This window comes from Rhinoderma darwinii, chromosome 6 (genome assembly GCF_050947455.1).
Source record: "Rhinoderma darwinii isolate aRhiDar2 chromosome 6, aRhiDar2.hap1, whole genome shotgun sequence".
Classification (NCBI taxonomy): domain Eukaryota; kingdom Metazoa; phylum Chordata; class Amphibia; order Anura; family Rhinodermatidae; genus Rhinoderma; species Rhinoderma darwinii.
The window spans coordinates 120,594,996-120,617,526 of NC_134692.1; the positions used below are offsets into that span (position 1 = coordinate 120,594,996).

General features: G+C 45.6%; 1 protein-coding gene across 3 annotated transcripts; it reads left to right on the plus strand.

The window, feature by feature from the left end:
- Positions 1–3: 3 nt before the first annotated feature.
- GDE1 (glycerophosphodiester phosphodiesterase 1) lies at positions 4–20,573 on the plus strand. Of its 3 annotated transcripts, XM_075830199.1 has the most exons (7): positions 7,210–7,403; positions 7,522–7,649; positions 9,354–9,529; positions 13,098–13,203; positions 15,349–15,441; positions 17,372–17,583; positions 18,448–20,573. In XM_075830199.1, the coding sequence occupies exons 2-7, from the start codon at positions 7,611–7,613 to the stop codon at positions 18,593–18,595; spliced, it is 774 nt and encodes a 257-aa protein (XP_075686314.1). In that variant the 5' UTR covers positions 7,210–7,403; positions 7,522–7,610; the 3' UTR covers positions 18,596–20,573. The 3 variants fall into 3 exon arrangements, with proteins under 3 accessions (XP_075686315.1, XP_075686312.1, XP_075686314.1); XM_075830200.1 differs by lacking the exons at positions 7,210–7,403; positions 7,522–7,649 and adding an exon at positions 4–51; XM_075830197.1 differs by having other exon boundaries at positions 7,206–7,645.
- Positions 20,574–22,531: the final 1,958 nt, after the last annotated feature.

The following is a 22,531-nucleotide window of genomic DNA, read 5'->3' on the forward strand; positions in this document are numbered from 1 at the left end:
GACGGAGCTTCTGGTTTCTGCTGCAGTGTTCTGATAGCGGATGGTTGGTCGGTCGGTACTCGGTTCTGGTGTCAGAACGTTGTAGGATTTCTATCCAGTGTCTCCATTGGAAGAGTAACTGCAGCAGTCTGGAACCATTTATAACGCAAGATATCCATGTTGGCGCGGAAACTGCTTATAAAAAAACATCCTATTAATTTTAATGCGTTTTCCATATTTGAAAACCGCATTGCAAAAAAAAAAGGTACTGATATCACTCTTGATGCGGTTTCAGTGCGATAACCGCATCAGGTAGCTGCACGCAGAATAGCCCAATTCAATAGGGCTAATGTGTACGTATCTGTGGCAGAAATCCTGAAGTCCGCGTCAGATTGCTGCTGGGGACTCGGGCAAATCCATGTCCGTTTTTTCCACAGGAAAAAAAATCAGCTGTGTGAAAATTACCTTCTGCTGGGTTCACACTGCGTTTTTGTTGCATTTTTAACCTCCATTTGTTGTACTGGATGATGAACTCTCATTAGGAGACCCCAGCCTTGGTTTGTTCAGACGGGGTGGATTAGCTGTGTAATCTGCAATTGCTGCGGAATCACTGCACTTTTTTTAACATTTTTTTCTCATTGAGTTCAATGGGAGGTAAAAGCCGCAACAAATGGCAAAAACTCGTTCCCCCGGCTGTTCTCCGTGCTGTCCGGCCTCCTGGGGTGACGTTTCATTCTGTGACTGTAGCCAATCCCTGGCTGTAGTGGTCACATGGGCTGCAGTGTCATCACAGGAGGACGGGCTGCACGGAGACCAGAGGAACGTTTCGCTATGGCAACGCCAGTGACGGTAAGTATAGGCGCTTTTTTTTTTCAGATTTTCTGCAGTGGCAATTCCAGAATCAAATCTGCACCACAATTTGGTGCAGTCTTCCGGCTGGAATTTCCTGCGGGTGTACTTTAAGGCTATGTTCACACGGAGTATTTTGGGGGAGGAATATCTGCCTCAAAATTCCGTTTGGAACTTTGAGGCAGATATTCCTCTCCCTGCACGCCGATTTTCGCGGCGATTATCGCGCCGTTTTTTGCCCGCGGCCATTGAGCGCCGCGGGCATAAAACAGCGAGAAATACGCTTTCTCCTGCCTCCCATTGAAGTCAATGGGAGGTCAGAGGCGGAAGCGCCCGAAGTTAGGGCATGTCGCTTTTTCCCGCGAGGCAGTTTTACTGCTTGCGGGAAAAAGACGCCGACGCCTCCCATTGAAATCAATGGGAGGTGTTCTCGGGCCGTTTTTGCAGAGTTTTGCGACGCGGCTTCCACGTCAAAAAACTCGGCAAAATACCCCGTGTGAACATAGCCTTACGCAGCCTATCCGACCTGTGTGAACGTATCCTTAAAGGAACAGTGTTACCACAAATTTTTTTTTAATATGTTAAAGATGTTAGTGCTTTATTAAAAACGTTTGGATTAATTTGTGTTACTTTTTCTTATTTTTACACTTTTTCTTCCCTATGGGGGCTGCCATTTTTTTTTCCATTTCTGTATGTGTCGATTAACGACACATACAGACATGGAATACGGCAGCTCCAGTCCCATAGGGACTGCGTACGGGGCCCGTTCCATCCACTAACATGTACGCCGCTGTGTGGGAACGGCGCATGCGCCGCTCCCACACAGTTCAATTTGAAATGCGCGCCGTCTGGCGCCATTTTCCTGTAGACCGGAAGTCGCGGCCGGACAGTAAGATTACTACTTCCGGTCGCGGCTTCCGGACTTGTGCACTTGGAGCGGCGGTAGCAGACGGAGCGGAGGGAGCGGCGGCGACTGGAGCAGGTAAGTGATTTCTATGTATGTTCGTGTTTCAGTGTGTTTTACTAGTGTATGTAAACCTACACTGTGTGTTAGCTCAAAAAATGGCGACACACAGTGTAGGAGGTTAGACCGTTCAAACCCCTCGTTTCTCCCGGCACTAGCCAGGATAAAGGAGGGGGGGATGCTGAGAGCTCACTAGAGCGAGGGCTTTTTACCCAATTTTGCAGCATAAAGCAATGTGGTTGCTTTACCACATGCAATGCTGCAATTTTGGGAATGGCTCCATCTAGTGACCAGCACTGGGAAATATTATAAATTAGAATCCAATTGAATCCAATTTATAATATTTCCTGGCTCGTGAAAAAAAATAAAAATTAGAACAATGTTTAATCACCCACACACTAATTGTTTAACAAAAAAAAAAAAAAGCATGTTTTGCTGGCAACACATTCCCTTTAAAGGGAGCCCGAGTCTCTGTCACCACATTATAAGTGCCCTGTCTTGTACATAATATGATCGGCGCTATAATGTAGATTACAGCAGTGTTTTTTTTTATTTAGAAAAACGATAATGTTCACCAAGTTATGACCTATTTTAGATTTATGCTAATGACTTTCTTAGTAGACGACTGGGCGTGTTTTTACTTTTGACCAAGTGGGCGTTATACAGAGGAGTGTATGACGCTGACCAATCAGTGACCAATCGGCGTCATACACTCCTCCCCATTCATTTACACTGCACATAGTGATCCTACGTTGTTCACTATGTGCAGCCACATACACACACATTAACGTTACTGAAGTGTCCTGAGAGTGAATAGACATCACTACCAGCCAGGATGCCTATTCACAATCCCGACACTTCAGTAACGTTTGTGTGTGACTTACAGCGAAGCACATTGAGATCACGCTGTGCTGTCATTTACAGCGTGATCTCGATGTGCTGTGCTGTAAGTCACACACAAATGTTACTGAAGTGTCGGGATTGTGAATAGACATCATGGCTGGTTGGACGCGATGTCTATTCACTCTCAGGACACTTCAGTAACGTTAATGTGTGAGTATGTGGCTGCACATCGTTCTAGTAAGATCACTATGTGCTGACTAAATGAATGGAGAGAAGTGCATGACGCTGATTAGTCACTGATTGGTCAGCCGCATACACTTCTCTCCACAACGCCCACTTGGTCAAAAGTAAAAACACGCCCAGTTGGTCATTAGCATAAAGCTAAAATAGGTCATAACTTGGTGAAAATGTATTGTTTTTCCAAATAAAAAAACACTGCTGCAATCTACATTACAGCGCCGATCACATTATGTAGGAGATAGGGCACTTATAACGTGGTGACGGAGCCTCTTTAAAGGACGGGTGTCGCGAAAAAAAAATTTTTTATATCAATTTGCTTTTAGTGTTAAAATAAATTGTATTTATTTGTGTTTGTGTTTTTACTTTTTTTTTTTTTCTAACTTTTTCTTGTCTATGGGGGCTGCCATTTTTTTTCCCATCTCTGTATGTGTCGATTAACAACACATACAGTGATGGAATACGGCACATACATCTCCATAGAGAATACGAACGGGAGCCGTTCGCATTCACTATGGTGTACGCCGTCTGTGTGGGAATGGCGCATGCGCCGCTCCCACACAGTCCAAATGGAAGGTCTTCGGCCGAGCGACATCCGGCGCCATTTTCTTGTGGACCGGAAGCCGCGGCCGGACAGTAAGATGAATACTTCCGGTCGCAGCTTCCGGACATGTGATTAGAAGCAAGCACTAGGGGCGGACGGACCGGAGGCAGCTGTGGCGGCAGGAGCAGGTAAGTTATGTTTGTGTTTGTTCGTGTTTTAGAGTAAGATTACTACTGTATGTAAACCTACCACTCTGTGTATTCGCTCAAAAAATGGCGGCACACAGTGTAGGAGGCTTGAACATTCAATCCCCTCCTTTCTCCTGGCACTAGCCAGGATAAAGGAGGGGGGATTGTTTGAGGACGCTAGAACGAGTGTGTCTTCTCAAATTTTGCAGCATAAAGCAATGTGGTTGCTTTACCACATGCCAATGCTGCAATTTTGGGAATTGCTCCCTCTAGTGACGAGCACAGGGAAATGTTATAAATTAGAATCTAATTTATAATATTTCCTAATTTGTGAAAAAATTAGAACAATGTCTAATCATGTATATAATAACTGTTTAAAAAAATAAAAAAAAATGTTCTAGCGGCACATTCCCTTTAAGCCTCCCAAATGGCTAACACCGCTAGTTAGAAACATAACAGTATTGAATATCTTAGTTCTTGCATTAGGGTAAAAAAGTATTATTCTGAATCGCGCCGTGTCCACCGAATCGTGAAGTGTCCGGTGTTTTGAGCTCCAACCTCTCCCCCCTGCAGTTGATTGACAGCTCTGCTTGTCCTTATCGTCATTAGAAGCAGATCTATTAATCAACTAAAGAGGGAGGGTTTTGCAATCAAGATGCCGGACACGTCCCGATTTGGCTGACATCGCACGCGCCAGAATAAAACTTTTTTTACCCTGGTGATATATAACACGTGTGTTTGTACAGCTTTATCCTGTCATTAACTAGCGGTGTTGGCCATTTGGGAGGCTAAAATATGATGTCGGACTCCTTTTTAAGGGTATGTGCACACACACTAATTACGTCCGTAATTGACGGACGTATTTCGGCCGCAAGTCCCGGACCGAACACAGTGCAAGGAGCCGGGCTCCTAGCATCATACTTATGTACGATGCTAGGAGTCCCTGCCTCGCTGCAGGACAACTGTCCCGTAGTGTAATCATGTTTACAGTACGGGACAGTTGTCCTGCAGCGAGGCAGGGACTTCTAGCATCGTACATAAGTATGATGCTAGGAGCCCGGCTCCTTGCACTGTGTTCGGTCCGGGACTTGCGGCCGAAATACGTCCGTCAATTACGGACGTAATTAGTGCGTGTGCACATACCCTAAAGGGTTTCTATACTTGATTCATGGCATCATTATCTGATCTGTGAGGGTCTGACCGTTATGACCACCACTAATCACAACAGGTCTAGAAAAAAAAGAGTCTGCTTTTTTCCCCCCACGTATACCTCTGACGGAAAGACTACAACATATGCCGCTGTATAGGCAACAGTTAGGCCTGATTTACACGAGCGTGTGCGTCTTGCGCACGCAAAAAATGCGGCGTTTTGCGTGCGCAAAAGGCACTTAACAGCTGCGTGTGTCATCAGTGTATGATTTTCGCGCAGCCGCCATCATTTTGACACTCCGTTTGGATGTTTGTAAACAGAAAAGCACGTGGTGCTTTTCTGTTTACATTCAGTTTGACAGCTGTTGCGCGAACCACGCAGTTCGCACAGAAGTGCTTCCGTGCGACCTGCGTGGTTTTCACGCACCCATTGACTTCAATGGGTGCGTGATGCGCGAAAAACGCAGAAATATAGAACATGTCGTGAGTTTTACGCAGCGGACTCACGCTGCGCAAAACTCAAAAACCATTGAAGTCAATGGGTGCGTGAAGATCACGCGCAGCACACGGAAGCACTTCCGTGTGTCGCGCGTGATTCGCGCAACAGTAGATAAAGAAATAAAGGAAAAAAATCAAAGCACTTCCTTCATTTCTTTCTCTAAACATCAAAACCACATGTCATAAGGATGAAAATCACGCAGCCACGCACCAGTCACTGATGACACACGGAACTGCAACGCGTGCAAAACGCACACGTTCGTGTGAATAAGGCCTTAGTTGCACAGGACGTTCTCAAACTTTATAGTATGAGCAGCGCACATGCTACTCTCCCCCCCCCCCCCCCCAAATTCTGAACCATAACCCCTTCCCATAAAGACACCATAACACAAGATTTGGCAAAAAATTTGAGGCAACGACCACTTATTTTATTGTTCCGTATATATAATACATTAGTAAGCTCGGCCTAAATTGCGACACCTCAACCCTGACTGCCAGATCACGCCTAGACTCAGCTGGGTTTTGGGTCGCTATCCGTGAATACGGGCACGGACGGCTGTGGACGGGTCGTGCTCCACTATAAAGTACAGGAGCACGGTCCGCAAAAAGCAAAAAATAGGATGTGTCCGATCTTTTGCGGAGGCTTTCTCCGGCAGGGTAATCTACCTGTATATACGGGAAGGTGTCTGTGGGCAATAGAAGCGAATGGATCCGTAATTACGGATGAATTCTACGGTCGTGTGCCCCATGCAGTAGCAGCAGAGTGGATGAGATTTGAACAAACGTTTAAAAATGGACCTGCGGTGTTGTTTTTTATTCCGCAGTACGCCAAATGTATTTGCGTAATCGCTGCTTTTTTGTTGCGAGTTTTCCCCATTGAATTCAATGGGGTGTTCAAACCCGCAGATGTTGCGATTTCTGCAGCGGAAAAAACCCCTGTATATTTACCCAGAATTCTGTGCGTCTTCGTCCACGCTGGCCTCCTGGGATGACGTTTCATCCCAGGAGGATGGCCTGCAGGACAGCAGAGAGATGCGTTGCCGTGGATATGTAAGTATGAAACTTTTTTACGTGCAGTTTTCTGCAGCGGACATTCCAGCTGAAAAACTGATCCACAATGTGGTGCGTTTTTTTGGCCGGAATTCCCTGTGACGACCAGGGTAGATACGCTGTGTGCTTTTACGCAACAGATCTCCCCTGTGTGAACATAGCTTTATAGAGATGTGCAATGCAGTTTCTAAATTACAGTTATTAGTGGCCATTTTGGTCACGAGTATGTCCAACTTTTTCTAAAATAAAAATGATGCCAATTAAAGACGCCAATCTGTCTCTTCCTGGGAACAAACTACAACCCCCGTATAGATTCTATGGTCTGATCCTGCAGTCATGTGTTAAGGCCCTTTTACACTGGCCAATTATCGGGCAAACAATCGTTCACAGAACGCTCCTTCCCGATAATTGCCCTGTGTAAAATATTATCGCTGTCGGCAGCACATCTCCCTCTGTAAACGGAGACGCGCTGCCGACATGCGATCGGAGTAACGAGCAATCGTCCCATACTGCCTCCTTGTGAAAGAAGCAAACGAGCGCCGATCAACAAGCTGTCTCACTGATCGGCGCTCGTTGCATCTGCCAAACTTGGCCGATGTAAAAGTACTTTTACTCCCTCCTATCTGCCTCCATATAACGTGTGTGTGTGTGTGTGTGTATATACACACCCACACACACATCTCCCTGTGTATAATGTGGACATGTCCCTGTGTATAATGTGGACATGTCCCTGTGTATAATGTGGACATGTCCCTGTGTATAATGTGGACATGTCCCTGTGTATAATGTGGACATGTCCCTGTGTATAATGTGGACATGTCCCTGTGTATAATGTGGACATGTCCCTGTGTATAATGTGGACATGTCCCTGTGTATAATGTGGACATGTCCCTGTGTATAATGTGGACATGTCCCTGTGTATATGTCCATCTGCCTGTGGACAGTGTATACCCGCTATACATAGTGCAGTCATGTATGTGGTGACATCAGTTTTGTCCGTCACCACGTCTCCGCCTCACTACCGGTATCGAGGCTTGTGGAGCCGGTAGAGAGCAGCTCGGGGCCGGACTCCGTCTGTCAGCAGCGGCCGCCATGCTGTGGGGTGAGGGCTTGCTGGTCTCCTTCAGCGGTGTCTTCGTGTTGCTGCTCCTGATCACCCGCAGCCCCCAGTACTCCGTCTTCCTGACCGGCGGCCTCTACCTCCTGCTCGTCCTTTTCAGGTTCGAGCCCATCCCGGAGTCTCGGGCACATCATGTGCTGAAGCCCCGGGGGAAGGTGTCGGCCATTGCCCACAGAGGAGGCGCCCACGATGCCCCTGAGAACACCCTGGCTGCCATCAGATTGGTCTGTATGTCCTGCCCACACCACACACTGACTATGCTGCCATACTGACAGTCACCACTGCATGTCACTCATCATAAAGGGGTCCTCTACACTCTCAACATTGTGGGGGTCCTCTACACTCAACATTGTGGGGGTCCTCTACACTCACAACATTGTGGGGGTCCTCTACACTCACAACATTGTGGGGGTCCTCTACACTCACAACATTGTGGGGGTCTTCTACACTCACAACATTGTGGGGGTCTTCTACACTCACAGCATTGTGGGGTCCAAGGACTGGGACAAGTTTCTTCTCCACTTCTTAATTCTTCACCATTTTCACTATTTCTGTTTGCTGTCAATGAATTTGGAGTTACAAATAAGCTTTTTAACTGCTGTTTACCTGCCAAAGCTGTAATCGCTCACGCCGGTGTTGTTTTCAGTTGCATTAATGGGGTTAATTACCGTTTGTGGCGCTACACCGCGGTTTTCACATTTTATAGTTACGTCTCAAAACTGCCATTTTTCTGCGGATCTCTCATTGAAAGGGGAGAAATCTGCGGTCAAAAGCCGCAACAGAAATTGAGATTTTAAAATCCGCACCGCAGGTCTATTTTTGTGCGGAAAAACTCTGCAGCTTGTAGATGAGATTTATTAACATCTACATGACAGGTACCGTATTCCACTGCAGATTTTCCATCCGCAAAATTTCCGTGTGGACCGGTGGTATTAAAAAACAATTGCGATCTACTTACCTGTGGCGCTGCACCTTGCACTGTGGCGTGGTGGTTTACCAGCTGTACGCAGTGATGCTATGTCCATGTGACCTCACGTCACGTAATACAGGCCAGCCACTGAGACCTCGATACTCACATGGACGTCACATCATCGCAGGCTGCTGGACGTGGGATCGGTGGCGCGGGGACAGCACAGAACACTGACGTAAGAATATTGGAAAAAAAAACAACGCGTGATACGCTGCAAAAAGGCATATTTTTTTAAATGTACAAGCCCTTTTTTCCGACTTCTATAAGAAGAGGGTCAGACTTGTTGTTTTTAAGCTTTAGCCAGATGATTCACCAACCGGGCATGCACCGCGGCACTGGCGGAGAGACTGGCGCACCATTTATGTGGGTTTGTTGGAGTTAACACTTTATTTCTTCTATTTTGGAGTCTGGGCGTATTTACACACTGTAGTTTTGCCATGTTTTTCTAACTCTGAGGTATTATGCCTCATGCGCACGACCGTTGTGCCACTCGGGCCGTTTTTGACGGCATCCGAGTGGCACACGATAGTCTTCACGGACCCATTCACTTTAGTGGGTGAATCGGGTCCATGAAAAATCCAATCCGAGGAAAGATAGAACATGTCCTATCTTTCCTCGGATCACTGACGGACCCGGACGGCGCACACGGTCGTGTGCGTGAGGCGTTACACTGTAGTGAATGGCTTTCAGGTAATGCAGATTTTTTTTTCTCACATCATGCCCAATTTGCGGCGATTTAGGGATTTTTGTTTGCCACACTTTCAAAAAAACTTTTGTTTTTCCATGAGGTACTTTGTCGTAATTTCCCATAGACACAATTCTAGGAAAATACTGAGACCGTGGATACTAAGTCTTGGTGCCGCCATGTGGGACTCCAGCCTAGACGGAAGCAGAGTTTATAACTGAAAGTTTTACGTTTGTCGATTTGCTTTGCTGACTTGTTGAATGGCCTCATCTTCCAGGCGGCACAGAATGGAGCAGACGCGGTTGAGCTGGACCTGGAGTTCACTAAAGATGGAGTACCTATTCTCATGCATGATGACACGGTAGAAAGGACCACAGACGGCTTTGGTAAATTAAGTGACCTTACCTTTGCTGAAGTCAGAAAGCTCAATGCTGCTGCTAACCATCGCTTACGGTGGGTGTGTGGACGTGACGTCCGTCTTCCTCTTGTCTAGTGCGAACCCTACCGCAATGACAGAACAAGTAACACTGCCATATTAGAGAGCCATGATGTGGCATCGCTACAAATTCACAATATTGCACCCCTTCACTCCTAAGTTTGGGCACTGATAAATGTCATGACAACCAGGTCTACCACCTACCAATGCTGTAAAGTATGTTAGAAGATAGAAATTCCAGGCACTCACCGTTTGCGGCAATAAAACGTCTTTATTAGTAACGATCGCGGTCTACACACGCTTTTTCAAGACCCTGGCGTCACTTCCTTTTTTGCTCCTTATATAAAGCTTTTGCAATGAGGTGCTTTTCTGTTTTCGTTCATACTTTTTACTGCTCTTGCGCGACTCACGGAAGTGCTTCCGTGTGCTGCGTGTGATTTGCACGCACCCATTGACTTCAATGGGTGCGTGATGCGCGAACAGCGCACAAAGATAGGACATGTCGTGAGTTTTACGCAGCGGACACGCTGCGTGAAACTCACGGACAGTCTGCACGGCCCCATAGAGTAACATAGGTCCGTGCGACGCGCGTGAAAACCACGCGCATTGCACGGACCTATTATACATTCGTGTAAATAAGCCCTTATGGTTCTATAAAATATTCTAAATACTAAAAAAAAGTTGTGAAGAAGTAGGAAGTCGTGTTAAGCCCAGGACGCCTGTACTGACCGCCCGCTTAAAGATGTTACATACACAGGGCCACATGTTGATTATTAAAGAAGACCCTGATACTGCTCATTCAGACAGAATAAGAACCACTAAGGGTATGTTCACACGCACTAATTACGGACGTAATTCGGGCGTCTTTGCCCCGAATTACGTCCAAAAGTAGTGCCTCAATAGCGCTGACAAACATCTGCCCATTGAAAGCAATGGGCAGACGTTTGCCTGTTCACACGAGGTGTATATTTATGCGCCGCTGTCAAATGACGGCGCGTAAATAGACGCCCGCGTCAAAGAAGTGACCTGTCACTTCTTTGGCCGTAATTGGAGCCGTTATTCATTGACTCCAATGAATAGCAGCGCCAATTACGTCCGTAATGGACGCGGCGTTCAAGCGCCTGCACATGCCGTTACGGCTGAAATTACGGGGATGTTTTCAGGCGGAAACATCCCCGTAATTTCAGCCGTTACGGACGCTGTCGTGTGAACATACCCTAAGGGGTACCTCCAGTTTGGAAGCAAATGACAGATATTAAAGGGGTTGTCTACTTTTTACAATCCATTTTTGTGTATCACGGCTAGGCTTCGTTCACATCTGCGTCAGGGCTACATTCTGGCATTGCGTCTGAGCTTTCCGTCAGAACAGAGCCCTGACTGAAACAAACAGAAACCACAGGTTTCCGTTTGCATCACCATTGATTTCAATGGTGACCCATCTGGTGCAAATGGTTTCCGTCATTTGGTTGATGGAATGTATACGGAACGTCAGAACGGAGCCCTGACGCAGATGTGAACGAAGCCTTACCTGACTAAGCTGATCACTGGGTGTCCTGCTGCTGGTGTGTTCAATTCCTCTACAGCGCCACCACAGGGGATATAAAGCATTACATAGTTCCTATTGAAATCAATGGGCTTTCTGTGTAACACATGGGCATGCTGGGTCCTCCAGAGCACGAGACGCTCTTTGTAGCTGCTGTCTGCTCTGACTTATTGATGTAGGTCTTAAATAAAGTGCCCCCCCCCCCCCTCTAAAAAAAATCTGAATTCCTTTTTAAGGAAATGCAGAAACCGCAATTTCCTTATGTACTGCAAGTGGGCTCACTATGTACATAGAGCAGGGTAGGTGGGACAATACCCTGCGGGTTGCAGGGGGAAAACTGAACCAGTTTTATGACCCATATGCTGACTAATGGCAATATCCTCTCTGCCTGTGTCACATGTCGATATGTTCTATAGTCCACACCTGACTTTGCTGGATTTTCTTTCAGCCGTGGAGACCTTCATAGCCACCCACAATGTCTGGTGGTGCATATTGATAACCTGCCACCAACATATCTACCTGGTAGATCGCTGCCATACCCTAGTGCTGTCAGGTTGTTAGCCCAGATCATTGCCCTTTCTCCTGATCATTGCCTTGGGCCAGCGATAAGTTGACAATCAAGCAAACGCTCGCTTGTCGGCTACTTTAATCTTTTATGTTGCCCTAAAAAAATCATCGTTGCCCGTGCTGCCAACATATAAACTGTATGGGAACGAAACAATCGTTTGTCCCCATACAGTTTACATTGGCCCATGTAAAGGGCCTTTAAGTGAGCGCTGATTGACCTGTAATTAATGGTGCTCATTATGGGCACAAATCTACCCGTGTGAAGCAGCCTTTACTAATCGAGATTGATCGTGACACTGCCGCTCTCGGACAAATTCATCTTGTTGATACAGTAGATGAATATGTAAAAATGACACAATAATGTCTCTTTTATACGGGTAAACGATAAACAGGGCAACGATCAGCCGCTGAATGAGCAAACAAGCGTTCGTTGGTTGATCTGATTGTTTATGCGGCTAATAAAAAGGTTGGTGGAAATGTTTGGGGATGAACGAAACATCAGTTCTCGACAATTGCCGCTCGTTTTCATGCCCCATATCGGCTCGTGTAAATGGACCCTATCTGGAGTGTTTACAAGTGGATCGGTTACCACATATGTCTGGAGGCAGAACCTGTTTATCTAGTGTGATCGGCCTGGCATGTGCGGTATGTAGCCATCCGTGTTCTAATAATGGCGCCATTCGTTGCGATCAGTAGGTAGCAGGACACATGCCGCAGTATTGATCAGGCAAAGTCTAGGAGCTGTGTCATAATAAACTTATATTAATAAGCGCAAATTAAGAAACGGCAACTTACATTTGGTCCTTAAAGTAAATGTCCTTGAACAGATGCTAAATTCTGCGCTGATTAACTTCCTATTATATCTTTATGGCCATTGTTTCTCCACGTTTTCTTATACAGAGATCAAAATCCACTTCATAGACACACAGCAAAAAAAAAAACCTGTCTCTCAGGGTCCAGGGCACACGACCATGCCAGCAGACCAAATAATGGAACTTGTCAAATAAGGTGTGTGCCCCGCCTGTCCCCACCCCCCCCCCCCAGACCTCCATATTATTTCAACTGCGCAAATATGTGGTTCAGAGGGGACGGGGTATAGCACTATTTAATATAAGAACGTTTTTTCCTTCTGTCGAAGGTACACGATACGATGGTATACGTTGCCCGAATTCCCCGCTACTGGAAGCGATGTGCCTGGGGAAGCCTTTGACGTCACTGTCCATATAAAAATGTCTATGCAGGGGATTTGGCGCTCTGTATCCGAAAGAAGCGCCAAACGTTATAAAGATATATTTAAGAAAAGAATCGGCACAGAATTTTGGACCTAAAAACGTGAAGTCTAAGTTTCTCCTCCAAGCCCGGCCTTCACTTCAATATAAACCACATCGGCCCGATCAATGATGTCTGTATTATCTACGTAAATGAACACAAGGACCAGCTGTAACGTAATACATTGCGCTTCTCCTTCTTCACAGGCACCTGTATAATGGTGAGAAAGTTCCAACTCTCAGGGAAGCCATTGAAGAATCTTTACATCACAATCTAATGATTTACTTTGATGTTAAAGGCCACGCGGCTCAGGTAATAATGTAACCGGATGGTCTTCTCCCCATCTCACTCTTCTCCACGTCACATAGTGCTGGGGTATTAGGGGGGTGCTTTATTATCGGTCCCCATTGCATCTCTTAAATACCTATTTGTGAGGGGGATACCTGAAGGGTGGACTGTCGGGAACCAGTTGGCGTTAACTATTAACTAATCAGTATAGCAGCAGGTTTCAACCCTACAGGTAATGGCTTCCGACAGGAAGTATTCTAGCAGAAAAGAAAGTCATTATAGTCGTCTCTGTTAGATCACGCAATCTCAGAACGTGTCCAGTTCTGGTGGTCACACGTGCTCAGTCCCTCCGCCTGGATCCTCTTGTACACGGCGGTGAGTGATTACTGCCATTGTGCACGCCAGCCAATAAGAATTAGCGCACTAGAAGCGGTTTCTTCTCACCAGCACTGGACACATTAGGTGGCTGTTTTGAGAGGGAATCAAAAGAACACCAGGGGGCGCCATAACAAGTATTTAAAGAGGCTCTGTCACCAGATTTTGCAACCCCTATCTGCTATTGCAGCAGATCGGCGCTGCAATGTAGATTACAGTAACGTTTTTATTTTTAAAAAACGAGCATTTTTGGCCAAGTTATGACCATTTTTGTATTTATGTAAATGAGGCTTGCAAAAGTCCAAGTGGGCGTGTATTATGTGCGTACATCGGGGCGTTTTTACTTCTTTTACTAGCTGGGCGTTAGGAATGGGAGTGTATGATGCTGACGAATCAGCATCATCCACTTCTCTTCACAACGCCCAGCTTCTGGCAGTGCAGACACACAGCGTGTTCCCGAGAGATCACGCTGTGACGTCACTCACTTCCTTCCCCAGGTCCTGCATCGTGTCGGCCACATCGGCACCAGAGGCTACAGTTGATTCTGCATCAGCGTTTGCAGGTAAGTAGCTACATCGACTTACCTGCAAACGCTGATGCTGCTGCAGAATCAACTGTAGCCTCTGGTGCCGATGTGGCCGACACGATGCAGGACCTGGGGCAGGAAGTGAGTGACGTCACAGCGTGATCTCTCTAGAACACGGCTGTGTCTGCACTGCCAGAAGCTGGGCGTTCTGAAGAGAAGTGGATGATACTTCTCGTCAGAACGCCCAGCTAGTAAAAGTAGTAAACACGCCCCGATGTACGCACATAATACACGCCCAGTTGTACTTTTACTTTTCAACACGCCCAGTTGTACTTTTGCAAGCCTCATTTGCATAAATACAAAAATGGTCATAACTTGGCCCAAAATGCTCGTTTTTTAAAAATAAAAACGTTACTGTAATCTACATTGCAGCGCCGATCTGCTGCAATAGCAGATAGGGGCTGCAAAATCTGGTGACAGAGCCTCTTTAACCACAATATCTAGACACCGCACCAGTTTATAAAAATGATTCCTATTAAATAATGGTTATGTTTTGTGTGATGTAACAGAGAAATGTAATATTTATTGGTGGGAAAAAAAAACCTTTAAAGTGAAAACCTCAATGAGTAGGAGCAGTTTTAGTAAGAGCAGGGAATTCACATTCCCCACAGCTGATCACCCTGTGCCATCAGCAGAACAATGGCATCTGCACAGGGACTAGAGAGAGGAGATGGATGGCTGCAAATATATATATAATATATATGCCACACTTCTGAACCGATTGATGCCCATACGTTAGGTCATTTTAGTTCAGTTGTGTGGGGCTCCCTATGGTGTACTGACATCTAGTGATCAAAAACTAGTATTACTCTGTCCATATGAATCAATGAATCTGCACTAAGACAAGAACCCTTTACATCGTATTACAGTATCTACAATATATTTAGTACCCACGACGGGATCGGATCCCGTCTTGTGAAATCAAAAACTTAAATGCAAAAGGGCTTGTCCTGTCCCTATTAATTTTCTCTCTTCAGTTTTGGGAAACTCCACATTATATTGCAGATCTGTGCTGGATTATCAGACTTTCTGGATGATCACATTTTGGATTGAAGGAATTTTACTGTATTTTTTTATTTTATTTCCTGGTGGACACATGTAGAATAATCAAGATTCTTCACTGACCTTCACGTTTATTGGAATGTACCTCTCCTCTAAACTGTCCGCTAGCTGTGGATAATGAAGATAAATGTAGGATTATTTTTCAGGCGGCTGAAGCTCTCCGGGAGGTGTACAGCGACTTTCCTCGCCTCTACAACTGCAGCGTTGTCTGTTCTTTTGAGCCAAGTGTCATTTATAAAGTAAGTAGCAGATCCCCCCCCCCCCCCCCCCCATTCACCGTAGTATTCCTGACCCGCTTGCAATGTTCTGTATGACACTTTTATCCTGTCCTGTACTTATAGACAATCCTGTCAAGCAGTGTTTCCTTTGAAGTGTGTGCTCTGGAAAGGAAAGAGTTAAAAAAAAATGGTACTGTGTTCCCAATAGCAGCTGCACCTCTATTTAGAGGGATCATTGCCCTCATGACATCATCGAAGGGGCGGGTGCTGATCTCCATAAACTCGCTGCAGCTATTGCGCTAAAGCTTCACCTTGGGGGAGAGACAAAACTAGTGCTAAGATCCGCTTTCATGGCCTGAATTTAATTTACGAGTGACCAATCTATACTCCCCACTGAAATCATTACAGCAACCTCCTCCGCTCCGTGTGTATGTGTCCTATATGTAGGACATGTGAAGAAGGTACAATGCACACCAATGGAAGTGATTTTCAAGATAGATACTTATTTAGCCAGTATCAGCGCAACGTTTCGGTCATATCCTTGACCTTCCTCAGGCACTGCACAGCTCCTTTTCCCATAAGGACCCCTATAGACTTCCCGCTATGTAGGACAGTTAGTTCCACTTATTGCTGTTTCCAATATGGCCGCCATTTCAGCTCCTACAAATTTTCTCAGTCATGTTTTTTAGTTTCCTGAATGGCACATCTTCCCGTTCATGTGTTACATGTGGATTTCGTTGTTGATTTCGGTGCAGAATTTAGTTGCAGATTTTTCTCATTGCGTTGCAATCTATTAGGCTGGGTTCCCAGGGCACGGATACACTGCGTAAAAGCCACGCAGCGTATCCAACCTGGAACCCGCAGGCCTTTCCGTCCTAAAAATCGCACCATTTTTTTGGGACGGAATTTCCACTGTGTAATTAGGCGCACATACTTTCTTCCTCCCTCCTCTGACGTCCGCTCCGGCCTCCCTGGATGATGTTTCAGGGCATGTGACGCTGCAGCCTGGGAACGTCAATCCAGGAGGCCGGACTGCAGAAAGGATGACCGTGTTCTTGGTAAGTATGATTTACTTATTTTTCTTCCGGCGTTACGATTTTTGCGACGTGAACGCTGTGATTACGCCACAAAAGTCGCAACACTTGGCATTCTGTTGTGGGTTTTGCATCCCCATTGAATTCAATGGGGAAAAGCCGCAACGGAACATCAACAAAAACGCAGCATAAATTGACATAGTGCGGAATTAAATTCCGCACCGCAGGTCAATTTATTAACGTTTACTCTGCGGTCTTTTTCCACAGCGTGGGCACGAGATTTTCTAAATCTCATCCACTTTGCAGCTACTGTAAATGCTGCGGAATTTCCGCAGACCATTCCATTGCGTAGATTCTGCAGCGTTTACGCTACGTGGAAACCCAGTCTTAAATCCGCAATGAATATTTGCTGCATTTCCACAGCAGACTGCAGGTGTGAAAATCCACAGCATGTCTAAAATCTGCGGCAAATTATTTATGCTGTGAGTGAATGCCGTTTATTTACACCCCATTCACTTACATTGTACTGTCATTTGTTGCGGAAATTCGGTACTGATTCTACAAACTGAATTCTGCAACAAGTTCGCGATGTGTGAATCCAGCCCCATGCACACGACAGTGCGCGCCAGCCGAGTCCCGTCAGTGAGCCGTGGAAAGATAGGACACGTGGATTTTAAAATCCGCAGCATGTCCATTTCTGTTGGAGATTTCACCCCTCTCATTTAAAGGAGTGAAAAGCTGCAACAGAAATTGTGTAACATGGATTTTCGTCTGATTTTTCTGCCCCGTGTTCTTTTACATCTGTTCCCTTGCTGCTTCATAAATAGGCAGATTTACCATTTAGGACCCTAGGAAAGCTGAGTGACGGCCTCATTCAGTCTATAAAATCCACTCTGAAGAACATGTTTGATCCACAGATGAGACAAGCAGACATCAATGTAGTCACAGCGCTGACGCACAGACGGTGGAGCCTCAGCCATCTGGGGGATGGGAAACCTCGCTTCAACTCCATCTGGAAACATCACTTCTATGTCTCAATGGATGTCCTGCTGGACTGGGGGCTGCATCACATCCTGTGGAATCTTTGTGGAGTATCGGCCTTCTTGATGCAAAAGAATTACATATCAAAGTAAGGTGACTTTTCTGATTATGGCGCAACGCAAAATGGTTCGATTTTAGTATAGCACAGAAGCAACATCTTAGAGGGACGAATTCTAGGAAGGGCAGCAGGGTAGGCGAGATACTCTTACGCCATATCTACATTTCAACTTGATGGACCGCCATAGATGTCTGACCGTTTGATCCCCAGTGATCCTGAGGACGGAGGTGTCTGGTCGTCCATCGCTCCAACCCCTTTAACTGAGAGCACTTTAAAGGTGCGCCACTAGTGATCACTGATTGTGCTCAGTGAAAGCCTGGGGGGGGGGGGGGGGCGCGCGCGTTGTGTTGCTGCCCCATATGACAGCACCTATAGCACATGCTAAGACTACAATATAAGAGTAGATGGGGCGGACTAGTTATGGATTTCATTGCGGAAAATCTGCAGCGTATTACAGCAACAGCAAAGTAGATGAGACTGCAACAAATCTCATCCACATGCTGTGGAAAAAATAATCTGAAAAGATGAGCGTAAATTGTGAAGGTGACACTGAGCTTTAGATGGCCACCAAACAGAGCTAGCACAGACTGAATCCCCATATAAAGGAGTTTTCCCATCTTGGACATTTATGACATAGCCACAGGATATGCCATGAAAGTCCGATAGATGCAGGTCCCCCCGCACCTATCTCTAGTACGGAGCCCCGTAAAACCCGTTCTAGCTTACTCGTTCCCGCTGCCTCCCGGCCCACTCCTGAGTAGGTGGTCGGGAGTTCCGGAAACAGCCGAGCTCACGGAGCTTTAATCCAAGTACTTGTTTAGGTAAAGATGTAGTAACATGACCAATTATTGAAAGCAGAATCAGGACTGGTGTAATGTGACTTTTATCCCACAGAGATTATGTGGAGAAGTGGAACATGAGAAACATTGAAGTGGTGGCGTGGACAGTGAATACAGCCACGGAGAAGCTTCACAATGAGCAGGTCCTCCACAGTAACTTCATCACGGACAGCTTGGTAGAAGATTGTGACCCTCACTACTGAAAACACAATGAGAGTCCATATTACTAGGGTTGTCCATCCTTTCATTTATGTTCATCTTTAGCCTTCAGAGATGATTTTATAAGGGAGGTCCATCCGAGCCCACCCAACTTTCTGTCCCAGAGAAGGTGGAACCTAAATCTCATCATTACGTCTGATCAAAGCTGCTTGTTAATCTATGTGATGACAGTTTATCAGAAATAATAGGGGTATAAAGGGAATCTGGTTAAAAACATCCGGGAAATCGTGTAATAGAAGCTTTTCTAATAGGTCGGAGCCGATAGTAATTATAATTGATCAGAATTGAAGAGGTTTTCACACACCAATGTTTATAGGGTAAAATGGGAAACATTAACCGATGGCGGTTCATCTGAGTACCCTACCGATTTTGATACGGTTTAAATTGAGCTGCAAAACCACTCAGTAAAAGTACTTGAGTGTCCATTAACCCATTTATATCAGTGAGGTGAGACCGTAAATGCACCGGCTGCTCTCCCCTGGCGAATGCTACTATTCACTTCATTTATTATGGCCTTACATGACATGGGAGCCCCTACCACTAGTAAATGCCACGTATTCAGACCTTTAGGGTCAGTTCACACGCTGTGTTCTCAGACTTGTTTCAGGGCATTTATACCCCGAAATACACCTGAAAAAAATGGTAGCTGAACGCCTACAAACATCTGCCCATTGAATTCAATGGGAAAAACATTTTCGTTCAGACAGGGCGGTTTTTTTAAGAACGCTTAAAAAAACAGTGTAAAAAGAAAGAGCATGTCACTTTTTGAGTCATTTTTGGAGCGGTTTATCATTGCAAAAAAATAGAAAAACAGCTCCAAAAAATTATTGGAAACAAAATTGTTGTATTTTCTCAAAGCAGCTCTGTCATTTTTACTTCTGCGTGTGAATATACCCTTAAAGTTGCCTAAACCCTCTGATTTCGGCAGGATCAGCCGACAGTGTGTATTAGGACACCTCGAGTCCCCTGACTTTTGCTGTTCGGATTGGTCGTGTTCCTCCGCGTCCTTTGTTCCCCAGCCATGTAAAGGCTGCCGGACCTCCACTCTCCCTTGGGTTTATACGTACACCACATTTTACTGATGTTTTTCTACAGATAAGCGCTAAGCTGGCCTTACACGTTACAATAAGATTTTTATTCTTCTATATACAGCCAGATGCCTCTGACACAACTATGGGTGACACCGGCCCATCCCTGAGTCTGCTGCTTCCCTTCCTATGAGAAGATCTCAGTCGTTCACATAGTGTATGAGGAATTTTAGCCTATTTTCGATGTACATATTTTTATTGTGTTTTCCTGGGACGGTTTTTCATAGTTTTGCAACTCCTTCCAGACATATTTTTTCCATCTCTGCTGGGCTTCCCGTGTAGCACCATGTTCTGTGTTGCCTACCTCAGTCTCCAAGTAAGTTTCAATAGAAAGCAAGTTCTAGATTCCAGAGATCTGAAAGACTGAAATCAAATTCTAGAAAGTATTTGGTTGCAGTTATTGGTGCTAAAGATGGTGAACTCCAATCAGAATGAAGTGTTATGCCTCGCTCGGGGCCTGCGGGAGCAACGCATGAAACAGGGATTAAGCGCTAAAATTTGCTGTTCTCTGGCCCAGCGTGGGGTTTACCGAGAGGGGGCGGGGCCTCCCACTGAACTACATTTTTACCATAACTTATACCAGAATCTGGCGTAGGTTACGGTGCAGATCTATAACTGCTCATAGCAGGCGGAGATTTGCATTTTTGATGCATGGACAGTCAAAGATGCAGCCAATTAAGAGGTGTCACCTCTTAATAAATGTGGTGCCTTTCCCGCCGATATAAATTAGCTTAAGCATTTGTAATGCCAGTTTTAATTTATTCTCCCGTTTTTCTGTATTGTCCGGAGCGTTCCTTTAATTTTAAGGGAGCAGTTACTTTTACATATGGATGTTGAGTAACTTTGTTCCTGAAATAAATGTATTCATTCAAAATCTGTCTCAAGTTATTACTTCAGTACCCTTCGGCTAGTATTGCATATGTTTTTACACTGAATGCTTTAAAAAAAAAAAACTGTATATTCCGGAGTTTGAGTCTAGTGAAATACTTCTCGTAAAAGTTGAATCGCTGTGTGCAAGTCCAGCAGGACTTCAGAAAGGCAACTTGCTCTCAACTGAATTATATCTTCCTATATTTATTCCATTATCTAGGGCATGGTTTCCAAACTGTGGGTCGCGACCTTTGGGGGTTTGCGAGCCAATGTCCCGGTTTCAACTCAGAATGCAGATGCAGTTGAAATCAATGCTGGAGCAAGGGGCTGACCGCTCCTTGCTCCAGCATTCATTTTGCTGTGAGCAGCTCAAGGTAGACAGCGCTGAGCCACACTCTGCTCAGACCGGAGGTGCCAAAGGATCTCCTCCACCCGTCGTGGGAACAGGCATAGGTGAATATGTATTTTATTAGGCTCTATTGGGGCTGTGTGAAGGCAGCCATGGGGCCATTATACTGTGAGGTGGCCGCTATGGGGGCATTATACTGTGAGGTGGCAGCTATGGGGGCATTATACAGTGTTTCACCCCCCCCCCCCATGTTCTAAATTCTTAGCTATGCCTCTTTTGGTCACTAATGGATGGGTCGGGCCTCAGCAACACACAACAGCAGGATACCATGAGCCCGCCCGCACAATTGTCACTGTTTTTCATGTTGCAGGGACTTCTTTTTCAAATGGACCTAGGTACCGGCCTCTAACTACGAATGATGTTGACATAAATCAGACTAAATGGGGTTAAGTACGATAGTGGAGGGTCCCAAACAAAATTGTCTCGGCCAAAAGTGGGTCCCGGCCTCAAAGTTTGTGAACCACTGATCTAGAGCAACCTAGGCAGGTAACGCCATTCGCTGCATGTCACCAGTGTAGGTTGGCCAAAATAATGTCAAATATAGGAAGATATAAATTGAGAACAAGTTGCTTGTCAATTGTTTGATTTATGACAGGATATCAAGACTGCAAGAGCAAATATAAATTGATCCAGTTAACCAACCTTGTCCATATTTATTAATATATTAGAACAGTACTAATATATTCTGTACACCAGGGGTCAGCAACCTTCGGCACGCCAACTGTTGGGAAACTACAACACCCAGCACGTCCTGAATAATAAAGCATTTGACTGTCATGATATGCTGGGAGTTGTAGTTCCACAACAGTTGGAGTGCTGAAGGTTGCTGACCCTGGTGTAGAGGACTGTTTTTATTAATACTAGCATATTAAAATAGGATTCTGAATACTGGGGGGGGGGGGGGGGGGGAATCCTAACTGTGGGGTAGTACCAGTATCTGACTGGCTTTTTTTGGGCCCAATAGGGGAAAACATTCTGAGGTCCCACTCTCCATCCATACAGAACATGTGCACATCTACTTTTAATTGCATCAGAAACCTTATTATTGTACACACAGGAGATATGATCAAGATCACCCTGAGAGACTAGTGGCAAGTGATTGGCTCCAAAGTCAGCTTCGAATGGGGTTGTCTTCTGCTGGACCTTTAAGGCCCACTACTATCAGAACTTGACCCACTGGATGTCCCTCGTATGCACTGGTCCGCCCCTGGGTAGAACACATGCGCACATCAATAGAGGTTTTCCCTGCTGGTGGTGTTTAGTGTTCTTATAAATGGAAATAATAAAGTAAAGCGTCATGTTTTAGGGTTTTAAGTACAAAAACGGACAGGTTTTCAAAAAGACTTTTACTGACCTGTAAGAACATTGTTATACAATGAAGTATTTACAACCCTCTTCCTTAACTGTGGACTCTGAGGTTGCCATGCCAAATGTAGCGGTCATGGTGTCTTTGACGAGCGTTAAAACAGCCGTAGGCCTCATTCAAATGGCCAAGATGCCTTTGCCCGTATAATGGCTGCAAGACCAGTGCCCATGGGTCACCAGCTTTGTCT

Coding starts and splice junctions, on each gene's coding strand:
- GDE1 (XM_075830197.1), top strand. CDS start 7,394: ATGCTGTGGGGTGAGGGCTTGCTGGTCTCCTTCAGCGGTGTCTTCGTG. Junction 9,530..13,097: donor GCTGCTAACCATCGCTTACG/GTGGGTGTGTGG, acceptor CCTTCTTCACAG/GCACCTGTATAATGGTGAGA. Junction 13,204..15,348: donor TTAAAGGCCACGCGGCTCAG/GTAATAATGTAA, acceptor ATTATTTTTCAG/GCGGCTGAAGCTCTCCGGGA.